Below are 26,116 nucleotides of genomic sequence, written 5' to 3'. Positions count from 1 at the left end.
CTGATGCATATGTTACCACTACTCTGATTCAGCAGATTATTTTTATGCTTGTGACAACAGACACACTAGACTCCATTACGTGTAATGGAGTCTAGTGTGTCTGTTAGCCAGTGCTGTTTTGTTGATCTGCTGTAGAGTTTAGCCCTTGTTAAATATTGTAACTTAATGTAATATATTTATATTTCCACTGCACTGTCGTGAGTAATATTTAACACTTATGGCAGGGTAGTATGTGGGGTTTCAAGGGGTAGAGCCCCCTAATTTTTTTACTGTTTTTGCTTTGGAATAATAAACATCGATCACTGCACTTAATTCGTGTCTCAGTAATAGTAACTGAATTTCTTCTCTTGATTTAGTTTTCAGTTTCAGTCGCCAAACAGTGGTAGTGATGTCACAAGTATGTAAGTGCGAGGTCATGTAGAACGAACAAAACCATTATACATCTGCTGCTTTGTCATTTCAATTCGCTCCCACTCTTGTGCTAGCCCGCTGCAGAAGCCGGAATGACAACAGGTGAGCGAACTGCCATTATAAATGTATGCTCCATGTGATGTCATATTTATGACATCACAACTGGCATTTAATTGCTGAAACTGAAACTACAAATAAAAAGAACAATGATGAATCATTCACAGAGTGCCAGCAAAGTTCATGTTGAGATCCACCCTCACGAATGTCTCAGGCGTCATTCCAAAGCAAAAACTGAAAAATAAGGTATGCCTACTTTTACTTTTGTAGTATCAAGTACTAAACTTAGTGGGGAACCTTCAGTCAGTACGCACAGAGAAGTGTCCAACCTTTTCAGATTTCTTTGCTAAGGTTGTTTGATTGAGTCACGACACAGATTTAACTGTGCTTTTATTATATGTAGTGTTAATCTGCTGAGGGTGCAGTTGGTCTTTAATAAATTATCTGAGCCTTCAAAACTTGTCTTGGTCATTAACTTAACACATGAAGTGACAAGGGCAACCTTGTAAAACAGGATAAATTTATTTTTCTTTCAGCATGTCATGTGAAATAATTACTCCATTTTTATTTACACATTATTAAGCAAAACAATTGTTTCAGTTCTTCCACTTGACGGCCTGAAAGAAGAAAAAAAGAGATTGAGCACATCACTGAGAGTACCTTCTAAAAATACAAGCATGACTGCCGAACTGCAATGCACTACAACATGAATGGTATTGTTTCATCCTTTACTGCCATTTTCTTTATAACCTTTATACTTGTTCAAGGTCACACATTAAAGCAAAGCAATTGCACACGCCCTACATTCTGTTGTGTATCATATCAGAATTTTGTATAGTGACAGTGGCATCGCATTACCAACAGGAACCCAAACAGGAAAGCTGGGGGGTTTCAACCATCACAAGAAAATGATCACGCTAATTTGAGGGCAACTTATGCTTGTGAAACAAAACACATTTAAGTGAGGAAAGAATGCCAACCAAGTTGAGATGACATGTTTGAGAACCTACACAGTTCATTCAATAGGTGTGACTATGGGTGAATTGCAGCTTGGCTTTTTAAGCCCACGCATAATCAACCGCCGGGTCACTAAACGTTAACTGTGAGAGTAGAAAGAGGGAGGGAAGTGTTCCGAGGGAGCCGTTAACATCCCTCCACGTTTGCTGAATGCGCCGTAATTGGCATTCTTTTTCCAGTTAAATTTACTTTCCCAAATAGAGAGTCCTCTGTCAACTGTTTTCCTTTTGAAAACGTCACATGCTAGAGGTAAGCTTACCGTGCCATTAAGGAGCCTTTCAATCTCAAAGTATGGAATGGAATGTGGTGGTAACTCACTCTTGTACCTAAGTAACTGCTGCCGGTCTCTAAGGTAAACTAATATCTGCAAAGAAAAGTGCACACAACAGGTGTCATCGATGTCAAACTCCTGATGAAGTGCAGAGAGTCTATAAAACTAATGCAGTTTTAATTATAGACTGTGTGATGCCGTTTTGCACATAACACGCGCAACGCTAAAGCGCATGCATGCTAACTCGCTAAAAAAATAGCTTTCCTAAACCTCTCAATACCACAGCAGTGGATTGACTTAATTATTTAAGCTGTTGGGCCCCTATGCCAGGAATTTCCAAACAGCACTGTGAAAAAAACAATGACCTGTCCTCACTTGTTCACGCGCAAGCGAGGCGGATCCGCCGCGCCGCTGCTGTTTCTCGCTTTTCCACACCGCGTCGCTGCTAGCGGCATACACAGATATAGTGAGAAAAGAGCATAAATTTACGCTGTCTACGTATCATTACTGGTTTAGCGAGTTGAAGCGATCATGTTACACGCAAGTCGTCCTATCTTTGGATGCATTATTCCAACATACACAACAACGCAATGGATAAAAATGGCACTTTTTAACAGCATAGCGCTGCTTTTCGCTTATTTCGCTCCTCTAGCCTTCGGTGGTTTCCTGGTTCTGCAAGTCAAACTTTGGTTCACCACTTGTGTTAGGCACATACACACACACAGTTGCCAACCTAAAGACAGCCTTTTGAAGCTGAAATCTAGAATTGGTGGCCAAAACTCACCTCAATGGCAACACTGCGGCACTTATGCAATTTTGCCAGTGTTAATCGTTTCTCTGCGTCGTCAACCATTTGGAGGTACTTCTCGAATACCTGATAAGAAAGAGAAAGGTGAGAGCGAATGGAAGGAAAAGGGTTCTGAATTGCTTCTAAATTTCACTGCACTTTACAGGGTGCACATGGTTACAAGGTCTTGTAAGTGCTCCAAGCCGCCCAAGGAACCAGCCATACAAAGGAGCTTTGTTGAAGCTCTTGTGAAAGGCTTGGAGCGAAGAGAGAGTTCAAAGAATGCTGGCAGTGAAAGCTAAAAGCGCTTCATGCTGGGCGAACTTCTAGACATGAGTGAATTTCAGTCCTCTAAGACAAGCTGAAATGCCAAAATGTGGGGCCACCATCACACATTTAGTATGCATTGTTGTGCGAAAGTCGCAACATTTGGGTCTCAAATCCAAGCTTTGTTTCAATGCCACAGTGCGATTTGCTGTTCACAACACGTGCGCCTCAAAACGTTAAGTTCTTTCTCTTTTATCACTTTTCTTTTTTTTCTCAAGCTATTTCAGTCTCCCTGAACTTTTGAGCAAGGCTGTGACCGTTTCAATACTGCACGTGACAAGTTTCTCAAACATTTGGAAGATGACAAGCCCACCTCAGGTGGTGCATGTGCCTTGGCCAGGATTTCAACAGATCTGTCGAAACCAATGCAGCAACGCATTTTTGACTTGACAAGCCAGGACTGCAAACGAACAAAAAAATATAAAAAAATATTTCAATAACATTCTCAGGTCACTTGCACTCCTTTAACCCTTTATAAGGTGCAAATTTTATGCATATTGTATGCATAAAAATTGTAAAATTGTACTTGGAATGACTATAGAAATTGAATGAAACCTTGTAAGTCGTTTCTACCACTGGTTTTATAAAAAATGGGGGCACACGTTTGTACTGAAGACTTCATAAAAATACCTCAAATGTGATGCGTATTCGTACCTCAGTCTCATCGACTTGTAAGACAACACATTAGAACTGAAAACTGTTTCAAGAGGTATAGTGAGTCAGTCGATGTATTTTTCTCGCCAGCATCGCCCGCATAGAACTGCACACCTTCTCTTGTTAAAAACACACAGAACACCAAGTAGGCCAATTAGCAAAAGATAAAAACACACTGAATGATTTGTTTGAGAGTTAGGCAGTATTGAGCACACAAAAATACGGCACCCAGATGTGCCAATGTCCTTTTCCTAGCACTTTAAGCAAGAGGGACAACAATTGTCCCGTTGTCATATAAAGGTTGTCATATAGGGACAGAAAATACAGAGAAGCATTCCTAATCCACAAATTTAAAACACTGCAACCAACAGGGATTAACGTGTCCAGAGGAAACCTGGAATCTCTCAGGTACATTCCAGGGTTAGCATAATTTTAAATTAACAAATGTCTTGCACGTGGTCAGACCATTTCCTAGAACCTCGCATAAGTATATTATCGCTCTTTGCGCCCTTCCCACGTCATATCTTCCACCACATTTCCGGCCTTCTCACCCTCTCCCTTTGTTCACGTTTTCCTTTTTTTTCTCCTAATCCCCTACTATCAGTTCTCGGAAACCATGACATTCCTGTTACCCTCTCCGCCCCCACCTTTTGGCTTTCTCTGAACTTGAGCCATTTCCCCCCCCCTGCCTTGTCCTTCCTTGGAAATGCCCCCCCCCCTTTCTTTCTCCTTCCAGTGCCAGCCTATTTTGTTTGCCTTGTTCTCATTTCCCTGTGCCACGCTGACCAATCCTCTTATCTGAGTTTTACAGGTCCACCCAGGGCCTCCCCCCCCCGTCGCAGCCCCTTCAAAGCCTTTGTTCATTACACACCCCCCGGATATAAGTTTTTCCACTATTGCAGCTTAACGCATCAAGATACACCTCCCTCCCCTTCCTGACACGCATCCCCTCTCACACCACTTTCCTTCCCCACCCCCGGGGCCTTCCTCCCGGAGCAAAGGCCCTATTTAATCCCTGCCAATGATGAACGCTTTGCTCAGACGAAGACAAGTCCCCTTGTTGAAACGTTGGCTCAAGCAACCTGAGGTTTTCCCCTCCCTTGTTCATTTTGTGATCGCCAAGGACCATCTACCACACCCTCTCTCTACCATGGACTCCAGTCAACGGAAGATGATGGAACAAGGTAAGCCTCTCCCCCTTCTTTCATTGGCACATGTTGCGTTGATAGGTGATAGTCAATACAAGCACATCCACAATCACTTTCCTCCTGGAGAACATGCACCATACATTAGGTTTGAGAGCGGCGCCAAAACCAATGACATAAGGAAACTGATAGCCGCAGCACCACAGAACATCACGCACTTCGTCATTCACTGCGGGAATAATGACCTGAAACACAGCAGTGCGGAACAGACCATTGAGGCCATGAATACACTGGTACACGAGGTCCATGCCATCAGACCAAACATGAAACTGCACCTGACAACCGTGCTTCCTAGGGTAGTCAACTTGCACCACAGACACATGCCACAATCCTGCCAACTCGCAGCTCACGCACAGGACTCATTTAAGCTCAACAATTTTTTGCTGGACATGGAACTTTACCAAAAATACGCTGAAATCATCCACCACGCTCAGATCCATCATGACCCTGAGGCACTCCTGGCCAGAGATGGACTTCACCCTAATTTTTTTGGCGTTCAAGTAATGGCAGACAACATAAAGTACTGGCTGAGAAACACATTTAAGCGGACGCTACAGCCCACTCATGCTCCCTCTCCCACTCTGGCTAACACTCAACAACAGACCACCCACAAAAGCGACAACACCCAGGAACGAACACAGCCTCCCCCCGCTAGGACCCAGGACACCTCCACACAGTTCACTCCAGAGACTCGCGACGCTGGCACACAGACGGTAACCGTGGATCCCACACCAGCGGAACAGCACGTAGGAATCCCACCGAAAGTAGCCACTAAACAGCAAAGCCACCACTTCACACAGGCGCCTACGTGATTAGTGACGCACACTAGCACCCAGATTTTCACCGATGCGGACCTCGACACCGATACCACCCTCAAACAGAAGTCCCCTAAGACCCGTCAAGAGGTCCACTCGGCACAAGCGCAGATGACTTACATCTGGCAGCACCAATCGCCCCGAACCCAAAAGACGAATTTTCCTGGTAGCCAGAAAACTAGCCACTAAACAAACTAACTACCGATTCCACCTACACACTTACAAAACCTACTTGCAGCACAGGACAATACCCAAAGGACTTCGAGTTAATGTTAGGTGCTCCCTCAGTGCGCTCAGGCCTGAACTCCTCGCTCGATGGGAAAAGCTATTTTATAAGAACATTGTCAAGAGCAGTTAAATTCCCTCGATGGTCAACTTAGTAAGATAGAACTAAATTCAGACGAAAGCCAGGCACTAGCAGATTTTGTAGCCAGAAAGGAACGCAAGCTGCACAAAAAACAACAGCGTAAACAAATTAGAGATAAATTTCCACTAGATATGAATACATCTGGGCAGTTTAACAACCGCCCGCCAATTTCGATACAGACAAAAGATACGCCTTTTCCGCCACAGGACACTGACAGCAACATTGTCGATATTTCCAAATCCCTAAGTTATAGCGACAAACAGATTCTGAAGCATGGCCTTACATTTTGTCCAACTAACAATAATTTTAATGAGTATGAACTTCACAGAGATCTCACAGAATTTGCGCGAAGATTGCGAATAAAGGAATTCTTTGCCGAAAAAACTAACACCCCGATTACTAACCTAGCTCTTTCCTGTAACACGTGGTCAACACGTGCTCACCCTACTGAAGTAACCAGCCTTAATTCCATCCCTCTCAAAGCTGAAAGCACATGGACGCCGGAAGCGCAGCAGAGTCCCGAATTAGACTTGTACATTAAATCTGTCTCGAAAGAAATTATAGACCAAACAAAGGAAGCTCGAAAACGCAGAAACGTTACCCCAACGGAACAGGCTACTCTGAACCACTTAGCTTCTAGAACCGATATAGTCATTAAGCCTGCAGACAAAGGAGGTAGCATAGTTATCCTACCGGTCGAAAAATACAAAAAAGAAGCTTTTAGGCCACTCAACAACCCTTGTCATTATAGGAAATTAGATTCAGATCCCACTTCAGAGTTCTGCAAATTGATTCTGAACAAACTGGCAAACTTATTATCAAGGAAACTAATCACGCAGTCCGACTACCACTTCTTAAATCCGCTAAACAAACAGGCAGGACGCTTTTACCTACTTCCCAAAATCCATAAGGTTTCCGCAGAAGACTTGTTTACCGCAGATATCCCCGGCAGACCTATCGTTTCAAACAATAACACGCCCACAGAGAACTTAACAATTTTCCTGAACAACTATCTTGCAGATATTCCCACCCACCTTCCTTCCTTTGTCAAGGATACACCGCACTTTCTCCGCATAATAGAGTCTCTGAATGATGCTTCCATTATCCCAGCAGATAGCATACTTGTCACACTTGACGTCGCCGCTTTGTACACAAATATTCCCATAAATGAAGGTATCGACGCACTCTCCAAAATTCTAACTCAAAGTCCTCACCCGCACGAAACTGAAGTGTACCTCACGCTACTTGAATTAAGTCCTCACCCACACGAAACTGAAGTGTACCTCACGCTACTTGAATTGGTACTAACACTCAACTACTTTGAATTCGATTTTTCTTACTGCCTTCAAGTATTTGGAACAAGCATGGGCACTCCCTTCGCACCCACCTACGCGAACATTTTTATGGGGCTACTAGAATCTAAACTTCTAAATTCATTTATAAAAAACCACTTATATACCTGCGTTACATAGACGACATTTTCATGATATGGGAGCATGGGGCTGAGACCCTGAAGGCATTCGTCACACATTTCAATTCAAGCCACTCCAGCATTAAATTCACCTTCAACTCCTCGAAAACGAAAGTCAATTTCCTTGACACCACTGTCTATTTAGAAAAAAAAGCAAGTTCAAAACCACACTTTACAGGAAGCCTACTGACTGACAGCAATACTTAGATTTCACTAGCCATCATCCAAGACACTGCAAACAAGGTATATTCGTAGGACAGGCAACGAGACTAAGAAGAATATGTAGCGATGACGACGACTACCTGAAACATTTCCACTCGCTAAAAAAACACACTAATCACCAGAAACCATCCACAGACAACCCTTAATAACGCGTTCCAACGAGCAACCACTTTGAAACAAGATGTAGTTCTTGAAAAACGAACAGAAGCTAACAGTCAACGACCTCCTGCACTTATAACGAAATACTCAAACGCGCTTCCAAACATAAACAATATCCTGCGGAAATACCACCCCATTTTAACTGGTAACGACCTTCTCAAGAAAATATTTCCCGACGCACCAAGGGTAACATACAGACGCAACACAAACCTGAAGGACATCCTGGTGCATGCTAGGCTCGGTAAGAAACCACCACCGACAGTAACTTCATGCTCTCGACCTAGATGCAAGACATGCAAACATTTACAAGGGACACTACGGTTAAAAGTACGGCAAGCGATTTCAGCTTCGATATAAAGACCAGTTTTGACTGCACATCGTCCAATATTATCTACATGCTCCAGTGCTCCTTCTGCCAGAAACAATATATCGGAGAAACCGGGAAACAATGAATGCCAGATTAAACGGGCACCGAGCTGACACAGCACGGAATGAACAGAAGGCAGTGTCGACCCATTTTAATCAACGCCATCACAAATTCGACGAGCTCAAATTGTTCATTCTTCAGTCAGGCTTCAAATCGACTAGGGACAGAAAATATAGAGAAGCATTCCTAATCCACAAATTTAAAACACTGCAACCAACAGGGATTAACATGTCCAGAGGAAACCTGGAATCTCTCAGGTACATTCCAGGGTTAGCATAATTTTAAATTAACAAATGTCTTGCACGTGGTCAGACCATTTCCTAGAACCTCGCATAAGTAAATTATCGCTCTTTGCACCCTTCCCACGTCATGTCTTCCACCACATTTCCGGCCTTCTCACCCTCTCCCTTTGTTCATGTTTTCCTTTTTTTTCTCCTAATCCCCTACTATCAGTTCTCGGAAACCATGACATTCCTGTTACCCTCTCCGCCCCCACCTTTTGGCTTTCTCTGAACTTGAGCCATTCCCCCCCCCCCCCTGCCTTGTCCTTCCTTGGAAATGCCCCCCCCCCCTTTTTTTTCTCCTTCCAGTGCCAGCCTATTTTGTTTGCCTTGTTCTCATTTGCCTGTGCCACGCTGACTAATCCTCTTATCTGACCTTTACAGGTCCACCCAGCGCCTCCCCCCCGTCGCAGCCCCTTCAAAGCCTTTGTTCATTACACATCCCCCGGATACAAGTTTTTCCACTATTGCAGCATAACGAATCAAGATTCACCTCCCTCCCCTTCCTGACATGCATCCCCTCTCACACCGCTTTCCTTCCCCCACCCGGGGCCTTCCTCCTCGGAGCGAAGGCCCTATTTAATCTCTGCCAATGATGAACGCTTTGCACAGACGAAGACAAGTCCCCTTGTAGAAACGTTGGCTCAAGCAACCTGAGGTTTTCCCCTCCCTTGTTCATTTTGTGATCGCCAAGGACCATCTACCACACCCTCTCTCTACCATGGACGCTAAATATACTTTGTCACACGACAAGCACAGTTACTACTATTCTCACCTTTCCCTGAAAAGGTTGTCAATTTCTTTCCAGTGTTTGATCTGTGCCAAAGCTGTCAGTGCAGTCCATACAAACTGTTTTTCAGTCAGCTGTAACAGAAAGGACAAAGGAGCTGCATTAGGATGAACACTAACAAACATGAACTTTTCACACACAAACGTTCTGTGCCATGCTGTAAGGCACTGTGTTGGGCGTCGCATGAGGCAAATGCGCAAATGAAAGTAATCGTGTCAAATGTGGCTGCAGATGGGACATGCCGATGTAGCAACAAAAAACTGCGCCCCAAAAGGGGAAAGGATATACTCACATTAAACAAAGCCTTCATCTGGGTCGGGCTCGCAATGTGGCTCTGCAATGTCATGACAAACATCACATTTGAGAGAAGAGTCAGCTAACTAAAAACTGCTAATCAGGTCTAGTTTTCTCCTCATGTTTACCTACATGTGAGTGTACCTGGCAGTTTCGCAACTCTGAGATGGTCAACAAAAAAGCGAGTGACCACTCTGAGAATTACAAGCACTCTCAGCTCCAGCAACATGACACGAAAGGACCAAGGCTTATTGAGCAGTCAACTACAAATTCCAGACAAACTACTGTGCATAACTGAAGCCTACATTGAATAGTTCAGTTTGTATTGCTACTTGTTATCACTGACTGCACAGAGCTGTAAAGTCAGAAACATCTCATTTAGACGTACATTCCCATAACAAAATATGACGCTCTGCAATGCAAGTGGCTGCTATTATATAGTAGACACATCAGTATTTACAGACAATGTTTTCATGGCAGTGTGCTATGGGATTTGTTTTGCTCTGTTTCAGCACTAAGTGTGCATCGCTGAACAGGTTTCGAAGAGTTAGCTTAGCTACTCTAAGATGTAATGCAGGCTTTCAGTTTTAAACAGGCTTTTAATGCATAAGGTTCAAACATGTAGAAAACACCTAAACTGCGCCTGAAAAATGGGTAACTTACATTTGAGACATTGTAATGGTAGAGACAGCAGTAGTAAAGAGTTGTCACCAGGGATGACCCAACAACGGATGCTTTGCGAGGAAATTCTTGCATCAGTATGTTAAGACCTTCTTTTTCAGCTTTTGAGTCTTCCTCCTACAACAAAGGGCATAAGTAAAAGTTCAGCTATACTGTGCATGTATGAACATAAGAATTTTACAGGCAGTCTCGGCTGTTCTCAAGGAATGGTAGACGCACACATGTAGAACCCTAAAACACCTCCAATGCATTTTTTTTCTTAAAGAAATGTTTCTCATGTAATAAGGAATAAAACATATGCCTTTTCATGTCTGTGATTAGTTTCTCCACGTAATACTCCAGGGCACAGTATTGCTAAACGTTGGTAAAAAAAAGGGCATCTTGATTTTAGTTGGGAATACTGCTCAAAGTACACAACAGTAGTTAGTGCACAGGTCTTGCTTATCTCTATGATGAGCTGCATTTCAAGAAGCTTCAGTTCTTCCCTCACAACTTCTGCCTGCATTTCCAGTGAAGGGTCGGACTGGAAGTGGGATCTGCAGAGAATCAGCCCCTCAGCCAACATTCTGCCAATAGGTGAACTAAATAGTATCGAACAGTGGCCTGTACCTGCTTGTAGCAAGACTGTAGGTTTCGAAGTTTCGTTGCAGCCTCTGGTGTTTCAACCGCAAGCCTGTACTTGACCATCGAAGAACAGAGGTTGGCTTTAAGCGCCTCCATTTCAACAAAACATTGAGAAGGGCTTTGTGGAATGAGTAAACTACATACCACAGCATCTTCAGTTCTGTCAAGCTTACTGGTGGGGGAAAAAAAAGGAAAGACAATGCAGGCAATGAAGCACTCTTTATAAGATGGGCTCCAGGAGAAAACTTGACAGTGTGTAAATGTAGCAAAAGATGCCCAAAATTACACATCGACATTCGACACAGGCCTTACAATTGCCACTGTTACATGATATGGGACATTCTTTCACAGGTTCAAAGCAGAGAAATAAAAGAAAAGAATATAAAAATATGATGCATTTATGACTAAAATAAAAAAAATGTCATACACATGGCCCTGTCAACTGCTGCCTAAAGATGCATGGGCAACTTTGGTAGCCTCATTCCAGGCCTTAGGTGTTTATCTTAAAGATGCCTTCGAATTCAAAAATACAAGTTCAAAGTCTGAAAAAAAAGTATAAACACATAATGTAAGCTGGTTCCGGCTTCTACAATAGTTCTGGGTTCAGCACAGTGAAAATTCAAGCCAATCTGCAATCGCTCAATGAGCTTACTCGAAACGCTTCAACCACTGTGTATAAGACGCCAGCATTCTCACCCAAGAATGTCCATCAGCTGACTGTTGTCATATGCACTGCACGCAGATGACTGAGATAGTGAGACACGACCTTTGGCCTCTGCATCAGCTCTTGGTTGAAAAGGGATGGCTTCAGCGTTTGTTTCAGAAAAAGCAGAACCTGCACAACAATTAATGGACTCTAAGTTTTTAATGGACTTGCAGTTTCAAATAAGGTGCATATACACTGCTGTGAGGAAAAAAATTCTCGATGCACTATTTAGTCGAGAGATTCAGGCCAGCTCTTAAGAAAAACATTTTTGACATTTCCTGCCTAATTTTACAAATATAAAAAAAAAGCTGAGCTGCTTTTCTGCACAAGTAACCTGCAATCACAAAACTGATGAAATCATGAAATAAGTGATGTCGGCTGGTAATGCTAAACTACAGGTAACTAACATTGATTTATCTTCTGACCCGAAGAAGTTGCAACCACTAAAGTCCGCTGCACTGCAACTCAAGAATGAAGCTGCAAATTCCTCTAAAAAAAAGCCCTCTTACCAACGGCATCAGCCTTGAGTTGTACCAAACTATAGCTACCCCACAGAACCACCGTGTTTAACTCAGAATGACTCACAGCAATTATGGCATTTCCATCTTGGGTGCGCACAGCCTCATTCAAAAGTGGAATTTTGTCCTCTTTAGAACGATGCTTCCCAAGGAAATACGGCTGTGTGGAAGAAAAATAAAAAAGAAGAGAACCATTAACAACGTTGCTAGAAATTGCTATGGTACTACTCTATGCCGTGACAGTTATTTAGGCTCATTCATTGACATTACGGTGTGATTTCATAGTATGGATATATCAGTCAATGACCTCTGGCTTAAATTCAAGCATAGTATCCATAGCAGAATACAAAGAGACAACATCTTGAATTATGAACCAATACCTAATACACTGCCGTAACGAATTATGAAAATTTAAAAAAAAACACCGTCTTGTACACTTATCTGAGCAACATTCTCACATAAACACATTCATTTATATTGTGCTGTGTCGGTGCAAGTTAAAAACCTCAGGCGGTTGAAATTTCCGGAGCTCTTCACTTCAGCGTCCGTCATAGCCCAAGTTGTTTTGGGATTTTAAACCCCCATAAACTAAGCTTAACATTTATTTATGTGAATTTATTTATAAACACATTTATTTACATTCATTTGAAATTTACATTTCACATAAACACAGGAAGGGCCTTACATGACTATTGCACACTACTCGAGCATATATTATGCAGGTAGCATGGACATAAATTTATACCTGTCACTGGTGGATATCCATCATATATTGTTCGCTGCTCTCAAGCCCTTTAATGTAACTCTAATCTGTGTGCCTGTTAGGACCACACGGAGTACTCAATGTAGTCACACAATGTTTCAAATGTTGAGCTCAACGCCACTTGTTTTAAGAAATTTTTTCACACAGGAAGCTTCGTGAATATTGTGAGGGCACGATCTCTAAGAACTCACACAAGGTAAGACGTTGCTGAAACTGTTACCGGGGCAGCCGCTTCACATGTAATGTGAGGCATCTGTGAAATACATTCATGGTACATCACCGGCAATCCTCAAGCCGTCTGCCCAATGTGTTCCACTTCTTGCATTTGACAGTTTGACACTGTTAAACGAGCAAAGGCGCTAGATTTCTGTTGTGTGTTTTCTTCTTTGTAATTATCCGTAATACATTCATTGGTCAGCATGTGGTATCCACCTAAAAGAGGTAAAGAATTTACAAATGAGTTTCTTCTCTCATGCTATTTCAGATTCGGCTTCATTAGCCAAACGATGGCTCTGACATCGAAGTTCAGTATAGATCATGTAAGGTATGTAAAATATACGGTACTTTGCTGTTTTAATTCATTACAATGCTAAAGCCAGCCTGCCTCAAATCCAGAATGACAACAAATGAAGATGCAGTGCCTACACCAGTTTTTTCATGCCTCCTATGGCATATACTGAACTTCCATGTCAAAGCCATTGCTTGGATGTTGAAAACCAAAACAGCATGAGAAAAAATTCAATTATAAATTATTTACCTCTCGTACGTGAATACCATACTATCCATGTGAATAAGGTATCCATGTTAACTAATGTCTTGCACATTATTACAGAAATGAAAACAACACAACTAAAATTTGGTGTCTATGCTCCTTGGGGGGGGGGTATTGTTTGATATATTTATGCAATTTTTTATATAATAAAAATGAATTTACGACTACCCTCACAAAATTTCACTCTTATATCTCCACAAAAAAATTTATATTTGTTTTTTCTCTGAATCTTGTTAAAAAGCTGCAGATTTAAGAAAATGTGACAGAAGGCTGGTTCAACATTCATTGCATTCCTGTAGACATGCTACAGATTAAGACATCCTTTCAATTTTTTTGCAAAGCATAAATTTAGGCCTTACATTTCTGTGATTCAGTGTCTGTAGACATATCGAGTGAGAAGAAAATTTCATAGAAGAAATTTAAAGTTCAAAAACTTGAAGAATGTTGACCTACACTATGGTCTTCAGAGTACAATAAAACAAACGGGGTCAAAATAAATAAAAACAGCCATGATGAGATCTGCTCCACAAGGTGAATATCTAGGTAGAAAACCATAACGGAGGAAAACGCCCACTGTTCGAGCGTTTCCCCACCCAGCTGCTGAGGTTCAGCGAACAATTTTTTTAGGGTATGTCCCATTCAATTTGAGGAATGAAAATTTGGGACAGCATAAAAAAAAGATGCATTCACGCTGATACCGCAGTTTTATTAAAAATCAAATATTTCGCTATTGGAATTTCAAAGCCGCGTCCCCTCTTAAAAAGACACTGAGGACTAACTGAAGTTGGTCTGTACAATAGACTATCGCACTCTAACTACAAAAATGCTATTTTCACTGAAAACGAAGGCTTTATAACCTTCAAAAGGCCAAAAAGTTAAATAAAGATGGTGCCAAGCCCAACTGATTTCATAAGCAAAGTGCGGTGGGTCAAAAATATTTTGCACGTGGATCCCAAAGTCTAGGTTATACAGCCATTCACTTCAAAACAACAATGACAGAGTCCTTTTTCTGGTCTTGATGTTATTAGTTAATTTGAAATGAATTGTAGGAAAATCTTTAAAGCTAATTGTCTCAGCAATAAATGCGTCTTTTGCTGCCGAGCAACCATCAACCACCGAGTCAGAGAGTCGATTTTTACTATGAACAAAAATGGGATGGAGTCGTCCCCAGTTTCATCTAAACCAACACCAGAACCCAAAGAACTCATTACCTGGCCTATTACAATGTTCCTTACAGTTTCCTCAGGAGTGTTCACGCTTTTCAGACCCTTCGTGGGAACCTGCACAGAAAATTACAATGTTGATCGAGGCATAACGAATGCAAAAAATGACTTGCACTATCCAAACAGTCGCATAAATACTTACATCATGTCAAATCTTCAGTCTTTCAGCATGCTTTTGTATGTTTCCCAAGTCTGTATTCCTCAGATTCGAGCCAGATGCAAGTGGAGCAATACCTAATAATTAAAGGCGTAGACTTTAAATAAAGTTTTTTTTGCTGCGTACTATGCACACTTGAAGGCTGCGTTCTCATACCACAAACTTCTGCTGTGACCCGGTTCAGTTCATCAAAACCGAATTTCCTCTGTTCGTTGCTTAAAGACTGTGGCTTCTTGTTGAACTGTACGTTCCTTCTGCCATCGTCTTCCTGCATAGTTGCAAGGCAAGATTAGCAAGTCTAGGGGGCAAGGCTCGAGCATATTATGCTCCAGACAACCTATACTTACCACGTCATCTTCGAAGTTGAAGGCGACATGCTCGGATTGGTCCAGTAGTCATCATCGGCGCTTGATTCTTTCCTGCATTGATGGGAACAGTGTTTAGTGGGAGACCATTGAAAATCGTTGCAAAATAAAACTTACTTATTTTTAGGCTGCAGTGTCTGTTCTAGGCAGTCGTCAGTAGTGGATGACTTGAAAAAAGGATCAGGGCCAAAGTCTGCGTCTTGCTTGAGTTGTGCTGACAGCTAGCCGAGCCGCTTCTCGCTGCAGTTTCGTTTACGCGATTACCGTTAATCACACTGCGAGCAAAACAGCTATTAGCCATGCACTAATGCTAAAACAAAACAGGGCTAAAACGGTTCATGTCACAGAAACCATTTTCCTATCGCGTTTTTCAAAAAAATTACGCTAACGTGAATTTGGTGAGAACGGCAATGATCAGTTTCAGATCGTCAGCAGTTGCACCTTTCCACCGTGCGAACATGTCGTTTGCAATGCGATATCACTGCTGGTGCGTCATTGAAGTTCGAAAGGTAAGAGCAATAAGATCATGTCGTTAAAACTTTTCGATTGTCTAAACACTCAAGTGACATCACCAGAGACCGCGTATCCTGAAGCCAGAAGACGGGCATGTTCCCAGCCCGGTCGCTGTTCATCTTCGACGGCGAAGTGGACAGCCCGACAGAAGCTAATCCCGGTCAACTTGAGAGGTTCAACATTTTCTGATGAGCACGACACAACACGCTGTCCTTGATTTTTGCACGTTTATTGACGTAAGTGCAATGCGTCCTACAGCAAGTTCCGGTACGCTTTGTTTAGCGTTTAGCATTTCCAGCGAACCGATCAGGCCAATCAGTCTCTGCTTGGCTTGGCATCGACTCTGTCGTGGTCACAACATTGTTTCACTTTCGTTTCTCGGCAGCTGTACTTAGCAGCACGGAACTTGAACTCTGTATTTCTAATCGAACGTTATTGAACCCTTTACTGCCCTGTAATAGGAGGCATTGGCCAAAATTATGAAGGAATCAGACAAAAATTCAGACCTCCACATTGACTAATATAGCCGCATATTGAAGAAAACAGCACACATAAAAAACAAAAACACATTGACGTTTCGGCACCACTACAGGTGCCTTGTTCACAATGGAAATGAAAGGAGATGGGAAGCAACGGCCCATCTCGTTTCATTTTCATTGTGAACAAGGCACCCACAATGGTGCCGAAACGTCAATGTGTGTTTTTTTTTGTTTTTCTTTTCCTCTGTGACCTCGCTCGGCGAGTGCTGTTTTCTTCAATATGCTGAATTTCCCTCGCCGGACGGGTTTCCGTCGAATCCTCAACTAAGATAGCCGCATTCAAGCGTGAATGTAAAAATTTTGCCGAAGGCGCAAAGACAGTGAATAATTTTTTAGATCAGCTTCGCTTGCAGCTGATCTCGGCCATCACTCGGCCAACGCCGCAGCTTTGTGTTGGAGTTTTTCCTTTTTCAGCAGTTTTTTTTCTTTATTGCATATGGAAAAATTGTTGAAAAAAGAAAAACTCGATCAAACTCCTGCCTGAAGTAGTCGGGCTGCATAATACGAGCCCGCCACGACCCCACATTTCACCGCGTATCTTGACGCATGTGTGTGCCTCCCGGAATGTTCGAGATGTCTTTCAACGCCTCAGTCTTTCTCCCCGCATGTCGAACTGCCAGCTCCTCGCACTGTGCTCAGCAAGCACTACAGTTTACGCAGCTGCACACAAAGGACGCCACAAATCCGTGACTTACGCGCCAGCGTGCGCTGCGCAAAGAGGATACCATTAGTCGGTGCGCTCACGAAATCGGAGCCCACACGCAAACGTAGTCCCCTCCGCATCAATCGCTCGTGAATTGTTGTGCGGAAGCGTGCTAAGAAGTCTCGTTGAAGCGAAAACTGGGCAACCGGCGTTGTTACTCAGAGACGTCACCAGAGCGGGAGAAATCCGATTGGCTGGAGGGACGTAAGGTGACCAGACCGGCGAATGCCCTCTGCTAAAGCTGTGACGTCACCAGACCAGACCTGGGACGAGGCTGAACGAATGTCTGCATTTCAGTACAGTTCGCCATAGGCATAGAGCCGGAGGCAAACCCGTCGCATGTTTCCGAGTGCATCGAGGATGGAAGGTACAACAGTGCTCTACAGCTTCTCATTACCACACATAACAGTGTCCCTTAGGTTTTTTCTCTTCAGAAGGATGACTCAGAGACTACGAACATTCTGCCCGGGAAAGCGCTGGCTGCTGAGAATATGTCGACACTGAACTTAGCATCCAAGCTCTACATGTTAAATAGTATGCAGTGTGCCAATGGCATCAGGGATTTGAGGCACTCAGCAGTAAAAGGTGAGGTTGCTGGACTTTGAAGAGAGCCGCCACATTTATACGCAGCGCATGTCAAGACTACATTCCGTCAAAACGTTTGAACCTACGGCGCCATGCGCAGTGTGCCCCACTCATTGATTACTGGCATGGGGTTTCGCAATGATTCGTACAGTCTATTGTGTTATTCCTTTGCTCGAGTGCGAAGTGCACTTTGAAATGCAAGACACTCACTGGTACCAGCAACCATACGTTTGGCTATTTGTTTAATAATTAATGTGTTAATGTAAGGAACTTACGTGAAATGTGCTGCTTTCTGCAAAAGATGCTCGCACAAGGAAGTGTGTGGATCTGAAGGAAAGATGCACATCTCAATGGAAAAAGACATAAAATGTTTATTGCAGAAATAAAAAGCGCGCAAGATAAAAACACCTGCAGAAATTAAGACGCCATAAATGAGAGAGGCAGGCTGAATTTTCAACCGATCAAGAAAGTCCTTTTGGTATTTACAAGTCCAGCTCACTGCTGAATGCATCTAGCAAAGTTCACAGGAATTCATCACACCAGTCGTATAAACACTGGTAGCATTCAGTTGCCTGCCCGTTGTTGGCGCCACAAATGTCCTTCATCCAGTCGACGAAGATGTCCTTGTTCTTCTTCAGGACCAGAAACTGACCGAGGACAACATAGGCCTGAAACAGCAATGGTGGTAATGGCACTTCCATTAGTTGGGATACTGTGGCTTTGACAGCAGTGCCTGAAAAACTTTCCCATTAAAGGGTGACTACAGGGGAATTTAGGGCATTTTCAGCTTACGATCGCATTATATTTCTCGGACCCCTACCCCCTACCCGCTGCAATAAAGTTTTATGAAATAATGACAAAAAAAGCCAAATATCAGGAAACGAAAATTTCGTTTTGACCAAAATAAAGATGTTCCGACAGACCAACAAATAATGTCCCAAGTACTTTTCGTGTGCACGTTGAGCAGCAAAAGTAGTGACTGTAAATGAGTGCTCCATTAATTATTTTTCTGAAATGACCAAAAATTACAGGGACACTTAAAGGGGTAGAGACACCAAATTTTTGTGTTGTACCTCTGGGTTGTAAATAATGCGTAGCGATTCAGTGAGCATGGAACACCATCTTAGAAGCATGAACTCGCATTATATAATTAATAATCGTATTATTTGTACCCAGCAGTTTCGGTTTCGGTTCGTAGTTGCCAGGTTTTGCCAGGCTTTTACATGACGTCAAAAACCAGACAATGCGTTGTCACGTGGGTCCGGAAAGCCGTGACGTCGTTGTAGGCATGTCGTCTGCTTGACACGCACGTGGTGCGCGTAAACACGGAGAGCCGGGCGGAGGGCAAGTCGCAATGCCGAACAGCTCCGAGTCGGAAAGAAGAGTTTTATTTCGGCGAAGACACCGATTATGAGGAATCGCGGAATGACGCAGACGAGGAACTACACTAGGCCGACGGGACCCCGATGCCGACGCGACAGCGATGCCGACGGTCGCGTCGGCCAACCTGGTCGTTCCCCGACTAGCCAGTCACACTGCACCGACGACGACGACGATGCCCCAACGACCAAGCGTCGTCCTAGTGTGACAACGCCGCCAACCAAAGATGCCGACGAGACCCGTCGGTCCGACGTGTCTTGGGCAGATCGGTGGCCGAGCGAGAACATTCGCCGACCAAAAGCAAGTAGCGAGCTCAGAGCGCGAAGTGCAATCATTATTTAGACAAATAATGCACGCGCAGCAACATTCATCCAGCCATATGGCCACTTGGCCGACGCGCCGCACCGATCGTCGCTTGCGAACTGCCGCCCCACTGCAAGCAGGGACACGGAGCGGTGAGCATCGCTGCGCCGCTCTACCCAAGCTCCGCCCACAACCGGTACCGCACTTCGCCGCCGTGCAGCAGTGCCTGAGCGCTGCTTGGGATGGTGTACAAATCTCATAAGAAACGACAAGCTCGCCTTGTTATCAGAAAGACTGCTCGAGCAGCGACAAAGCATGCCTGCTTATGTTTCGAGCTTTCGGCAACGGCATCGCTCGCGGGCGCTCCGGGCGACGAGCTCTGCTGCTGCCTGGCTGCCGTGGTCGTCGCTAGGCCTATAGCCTCTTCCGCATCGAAGCCGCAGCGGCCGTCGCTTCGGAAGTCGCCTGCGCTATAATAAACGGCATACTCTACACATCGCTTTACTGTCAACAGCATCATCTCACAATAAAATAATAGTATGGTAAATCTCCGCGACGCCTTCAGCAGCGAAGCGAGCGGGCGCCAGGCGAGCCGGACCCCAACGTCGGGCCAGGGGCAGCTGCGAGGCGGTTGTGGCAAGAAGTTTGCTCGTATCACAGTCGTTACCTTTGCCAGCAGCTCAGTATTGGTCAGCGATCCTTACAAATGACACATTTTTCACATTTCTTATCCCAGGGTTCATTATTTACGTCAATAACACACTTTGGCTCGTTTTTATGACGCCGGCAGACGGGATCCAGGCTGGCCGGCCGGCATGATCGGCGTACTTCACGTTTGCACAAGAAAATACATAACATCCATGATACCAGAGAATGCTTCCTAGATTAGGGCACCGGCAATATGCCTGTGCAAAAGTGGATCTTTCGGCAACGGCAACGCCGGGCGTAAAGCAGCGTCGCACTTGCGAGCGTGCAGAAAAAAAACTCGAGCACTCGTAACCAAGGTTGCTAGGCCGCGAAACCGCAAAACTTGGTCCCGTACGTCAGAAAACTGTGCAATGACGTAGGAAATACTTGCTTGTGTTTTCTTGTTCCTACGTCACATTGATGCACTAGCGATGGCTCAGACTACAAGAGTGAGCATTCTCACAAACTTTAAAATTAAATTAAAATATGTTCTAGACCTCCCTTAAATTTAATACTTCGCTCTTATGGTCCTAACATACAAAGGAAACGTATGGCAGTCTTTTGTACAACCTTGGAATTTGATGTCTCTACCCCTTTAAGCTTTGGCTTGAGGTTATGACATGACAGTGTGAATGGTTCTTTTAGTACCTCCTTCCAATTACACTCATTAGCATTCATCAGTAGGCATACTAGACCATGCGATACACCAAATGAGACAAGAGGTCTCCCTTCAACCAAATCGAATGAATGCGGCTCCTTGGCCTAGGGGTAGTGTGACTCACAACCCAGCTCGCAACCCCAATTTTCTTTTCAGCACAATTTACTTTATATCCTTATTTCAGTTGTTCTACAACCTTATAATAAATTAAACTCCAGTTTTAATCATTTTCATTGTACAGCTTAATGTGTGATGTCGCAACCCTCTCAACCAATCCTGAATTAGTGTATTAGTGTGACAACGCATGCAGCTTTTGCTCCGAACACTTGCTCCAACGCTGCCACGTTAAACACAAGCTCGAAATTGTTGCTTCACCAAATACAGAGCAGATATACCCAATATAAACATATACAAGGCTGTCCAAATCACTCCAATCGAGGCCAGGAAACAGGAAAATTTCAAATCATACTGCTCAAGACAAAACGCCAAATTTGATCAGCTGGCTTTCAGGGAGCAGCTCATTAAACAAATCTTCGGGTATGATAAGGTAAAAGAAGCCCACGCCCCCAGTCCTCCCATAGAATCCATTCGTCACCAACGAGAAGAAAAAAATTGAAAAAGAAGGAACTGCAAGCTCTGCTATCAGAGAACAAAGATCAAACGTTATGTGGAGTGCCTGTCATGTCTATTTCTGCTTCACATCTTCACCTGACTGCTTTTCCAGTGATAACCCCTGACTTCACCGACCATGGAAAGTGCAATAATTTTTCCTCAGAGCTGAAACTTGGAAGAATGACAGCTACAAACATATGCAACAGTTTTTATATTCCTGTTTTCCTCTAATCTAGTGCAGCCAGTAATTTTTTTTGCTGCACGTTTTTCACATTTTTGGCATATCTGACAAATAAATGTTCAAGTACCTTTGCACACACAACTAATAAGCTACAGTTTCATGCATTGCAATATGCACTGGGTTAGTCACTTCTTGCGAAAAAAAATTGTTTCAGTACACTCCAAATCGTGCATTTTTCCGCAGGTATTGAAGAGTTAAAGGAACTTCTCCAGCTAATGACGTGGTGATTCTACCTTTTCTCGACTGACCGATCCCCTTAGACTTGCTAGAGTGAAATCTCAGGGGGTGGCAGATGAATGGGGAATAACCCTGGCGTCATGAAAATCGGATTGACGCCATTAGCTGCAGGGTTTCCATTGCGAGGTACCTGCCGCTTCTTTCTTGAGTTGCGTCTGACTATAGCCTTCTCTAGCTTTAAAGCAACCCCCAAGATATTAGAGAACACGAACCAGCCTGATCCTGAGCTTTCTTAAACAAGAAACCAGAAAAGACTTGACACTAAGCCACAGGCAGCACACTCGGCAAGAAAATCTCCAAGAATTAACTCGCTGAGAACTGAAAGTACTTATACACAGCCCCCAACTGACGAACGCAAAACGCTGCAAATGTGCTGCCACAACCAGAAGTGTTTCCCAATCCTACTGTTGAAGGAGCAATCGGACTCTGGCAAGCAACAAGAAGTGATAAAGCCACCAGAAGAACAATATGAGTGTGAGATCCTTGTTGCAGAAAACGCACCACACTGCGAAAAATGTGCAAATGAAGCCCCAGGCTCCTACTTTCCCCGAGGCAAAGTTTGAACCCTGAATTGCAAAACTGTACAGCAGTTGGTTTATGGGGTTTGATGTCTCAAAGCGACTCAGGCTATAAGAGACATCGACGTTGTAGTGAAGGGCTCCGGAAATTTTGACCACGGGTTCTTAAGCGTGCACTGACATCGCACAGAACACAGGCCTCTAGAGTTTCGCCTCCATCGAAATTCAACCGCCGCGGTCGGGATCGAACCCACGTCCTTCAGGTCAGCAGTTGAGGACCTTAACCACCGAGCCAACGCGGTGGACAAACTGTACAGAAGTGCCACAGAAGTAGATGTCTCACTTTATCAAAGCCGTTCTGTTCTAGACGCTTGCCAAGGACCTGTCCGATCCCAGCAAGGTCGGTGACTGCCTTTTCTCCTATTGGCTCAGAGGCGAAATTCCGGTGCTTTTGGGATGTGGACGACATGGCTGGATGTTCTGCATGAATAAAAAAAGAAAAAGCAAATGTCATTTTCTTGCGAGACCAGTGCGGCTACAAAGCACTACGATGGGCTAGACTCCTTTAAGGTTTACGATTCTAATGGATAACAAAGTGAGACAGCCAGTATGATTTCATGCAGAGATGAGGTCACCAAATGTGCAAGATTTGGAGACAGTCTGTTCTTAAAACTAATTTTGAAGTAGACGCTAACAGCCAGTTGCTTATTCACTGATTTCATGCAATTATTAATTCTTTAATGATTGCATCGACGCAATTTTGCCAGCAGCATTTTGTACACCAGTTTTTACACACAAAATTACGTGCAGTGGTGAAAGAGAACTTAAAATGTGTGTCTTTTGAGGAAATAACCTTACTGACATCACGATTTCTGGTCATGAAGTCCAGATGCAGCTGATTCGCTTTAGGAGTCGCAGGAGCGGTTCGGGACAGCTATGACTCATTTTGTTCGTGAGTTATTCATGTTTGCCCCGTAACATTGCAAACTATCAACAACGTACTCGTTTTAATACACTCGGTGCCGTTCACACGCCGTAGCAGTCGTGCACGTCACGCCGTTAAAGACACACCTGTCGCCCATTTCGACCAGCTCGGCAAATGTTTTTCTTTCCCATATTAGGCGGCATCGTATATCGGTCATTGACTTTCAAGCATGGGGGCAGCAACGGCTTCAGCACGGCCCGCCCATTCAAACAAGTTCAGACAACATCACGCATGTGACCGTTCGTAATTCTCAATATTGTAACAAGGACAGGACCGGCACAGACCACAGTTTCAGCGAAGTTCAGCTCACAGCAGAGAACTCACAAGATGGCTGTCCGAACCACACACACACAGACTTCGTCTTCGTCCACCGACACATGCACACTTCGTCTTCATCGTCGGCGCGCTCCCATGAGCACGCGCCATTACCCCCTCCATCAAGGCGGCGGCCCGACGCCGGAAACGAACACGGACGGCAAAGGTAATGTTCGGTATAGATGGTGGAGGGCAGAGAACACAGAGAGCTGTTAAGCTGGTAAAGCGGCGGGTTGCAGCCTGTCATGGTAGGGCTTCATGCGCACCACGTGGACAGTCTCAGTCGGATGGCGCCGACGTGGTAAGGAGGTTGTGTCCCGCGGAACAACTTCGTATGTGACATCACTTACACGACGAACCACCTCGTACGGACCGAAGTAGCGTCGGAGGAGCTTTTCGGAGAGTCCGCGGCGGCGCACAGGTGTCCATACCCACACAGAATCGCCGGGCTCGTACCGAACGTATCGGTGTCGGAGGTTGTAGCGACCAGCGTCGAGTTGTTGCTGATGTCGAATCCGGCACCTTGCGAGTTGGCGGGCTTCTTCAGCCCGCTGGACGAATGTGTCAACGTCAGCGTAGGGGCCGATGTCTCCGTCGTTGTGAGCAGCGGGGAGCATAGCATCCAGCATGGTAGTGACACACCGTCCGTAGACCAGCTGGAAAGGTGTAAGACGGGTGGTCTCCTGTTCTGCCGTATTGTAGGCGAAGGTTGCATAAGGAAGAACTTCATCCCACGTGCGATGCTTGACGTCGACATACATAGCAAGCATATCTGCAAGCGTCCGGTTGAGGCGTTCAGTCAAGCCGTTTGTTTGGGGATGATAGGCCGTTGTCTTCCGGTGACTGGTGTGGGTAAGTTCGAAGAGAGATTGCATTAATGCCGCCGTAAAGGCGGTTCCACGGTCTGTGATGACGACTGATGGCGCACCGTGACGCAAGACGATGGATGTCATAAAAAACTGAGCCACTTCTGCAGCACTAGCATGGGGGAGCGCCTGTGTCTTGGCGTACCGCGTTAAGTAGTCCGTCACCACAACAATCCATTTGTTCCCAGAAGAAGACAATGGGAATGGGCCCAGCAAGTCCATGCCCACTTGTTGGAAAGGTGTTGTAGGCGGTGGGTTGGGCTGGAGAAGCCCTGCGGGTTTAACTGGTGGTGTCTTTCGTCGCTGGCAGTCACGGCAGGTCCTCACATATTGCTGAACTGATGGGAGCACTTTGGCCAGTAATACTTCGCACGAATGCGGGCAAACGTCCGCGTAACACCCAAATGACCAGCTGATGGCTCGTCGTGGCAGGCGTGCAAGATTTCTGGACGGAGTTCGGATGGCACAACCAGAAGAAAGGTTTCAGTGTTATGCGCGAAGTTCCTCTTGTAAAGGACGCCATCTCGGAGACTGTAGAAACCCAAACCCCGAACGAAAAGCCGCGGAACAGCGACGTTAAGGCCCTCCAGATGCTCGATGAGCGGACGCAACTCTGAGTCAGCCCGTTGACGCCGGGCCATATCGGACGACGTGACGAGAGCAAGAAACGGGAAGTCGTCCTCCGTTTCGGCCGGAGCATCGTCGGCAGGTGCACGTGACAAACAATCGGCGTCATTGTGATTACGGCCGGACCTGTACAATATTGTGAACCGCCAACTCTCGATGTAACGCAATGACAATACAATCAGAAATTCCTGTGCAAGGCCGAGGAACTGACACACACACACACGTTGCGAGACCTCTTTTACCACGACGAAAGGGCTATTCTACTTCTAAACGTTGTATATTTATCCGAAGTAGCGTAACAAATGACCAGACGCTGACAAAAGTTCAAAGTCGACCGTTCACTAAGTTGAAAAACCGTTACTACCGGACAACCGCAGAACATCATTAGCCGGGATGCATGCGTAGCAAACAAAGCAAGCCAGTAACCGCAGTGTACACGCCTTACCTGACTGGTCCCGAAGTCTGAAATACTTTGGGATGTCCTCTTAGCAGTTTTTAGCGGACGCACACACGCAACGCCTTTCACCAGTAGCACCGGGCTGGGCTACCCGGAAGTAAATCAAAGCAATTCAAAACGTTTTTGAATACATCAACGGATGAAATCAGCAGCCAAAGTTGCGAATCTGAAACTCTCGATAGCAATGCATTAAAGTTCAATCAACTTCTAATGATAGAACTATTTAAAACCTGTTTTATTTAAATACATAATTAAAATATTTTAATTAAAAACAATAAGAAACGGTGGGATGCGGCACTTAATAAAGTGCATTTCTTCTTCTTACTCTCGTTGACGCGCGCTCATTCACAGTCACAATGGCGGACTGCATGTGCGCGGTTGGAAAAACCGCAACCTCCCAAGACTAGAGTTTTCTAGTACACTCTACCAAGACACACTCTACCAAGACACACATATTTCTCCTTTGAGCTATGCACGTAGGAGTCTCGCCCCTTTTCCTGTCTGATCTCGTGTTTGCGGGTGATCG

At 44.6% G+C, this 26,116-nt stretch overlaps 2 protein-coding genes and 1 pseudogene across 7 annotated transcripts in view; 1 reads left to right on the top strand and 2 right to left on the bottom strand.

The window, feature by feature from the left end:
• The window catches only part of LOC149356071 (calsyntenin-1-like), a 93,845-nt gene extending 90,246 nt beyond the window's left edge, over positions 1-3,599 (top strand). For 4 of the 6 annotated variants that reach the window (XM_089584103.1, XM_089584096.1, XM_089584094.1 and 1 more), the window contains exon 8: positions 1,069-1,261. The gene's annotated coding sequence lies outside the window, so the exon portion shown is untranslated. Of the gene's footprint in view, positions 1-1,068; positions 1,262-3,088 lie in introns of those variants that run through there. The other 2 variants (XM_089584099.1, XM_089584095.1) reach the window with 1 other exon arrangement.
• LOC149356070 (spermatogenesis-defective protein 39 homolog) lies at positions 972-15,996 on the bottom strand (annotated as a pseudogene).
• Positions 15,997-17,985: 1,989 nt separating this feature from the next.
• On the bottom strand, positions 17,986-22,924 carry LOC149356069 (barrier-to-autointegration factor-like). Its single transcript, XM_089577737.1, has 2 exons — positions 22,684-22,924; positions 17,986-18,372 (listed from the first exon to the last, which is right to left on the bottom strand). The coding sequence occupies exons 1-2, from the start codon at positions 22,852-22,854 to the stop codon at positions 18,226-18,228; spliced, it is 318 nt and encodes a 105-aa protein (XP_089433863.1). The 5' UTR covers positions 22,855-22,924; the 3' UTR covers positions 17,986-18,225.
• Positions 22,925-26,116: the final 3,192 nt, after the last annotated feature.

This window comes from Amblyomma mixtum, chromosome 3 (assembly GCF_055824585.1).
Source record: "Amblyomma mixtum isolate Tamu chromosome 3, ASM5582458v1, whole genome shotgun sequence".
NCBI classification, from domain to species: domain Eukaryota; kingdom Metazoa; phylum Arthropoda; class Arachnida; order Ixodida; family Ixodidae; genus Amblyomma; species Amblyomma mixtum.
The sequence above is the reverse complement of the archived record's forward strand: the minus strand, read 5'-3'. Positions and strand labels throughout refer to the sequence as shown.

Excerpts from the sequence above, each read along its gene's own strand:
- LOC149356069 (XM_089577737.1), bottom strand. The coding sequence starts at position 22,854 with ATGACATTTGCTTTTTCTTTTTTTATTCATGCAGAACATCCAGCCATG. Across the intron at positions 18,373-22,683 it reads AACAGAACGGCTTTGATAAA|GCCTATGTTGTCCTCGGTCA; the intron begins GTGAGACATCTA and ends TTGCTGTTTCAG.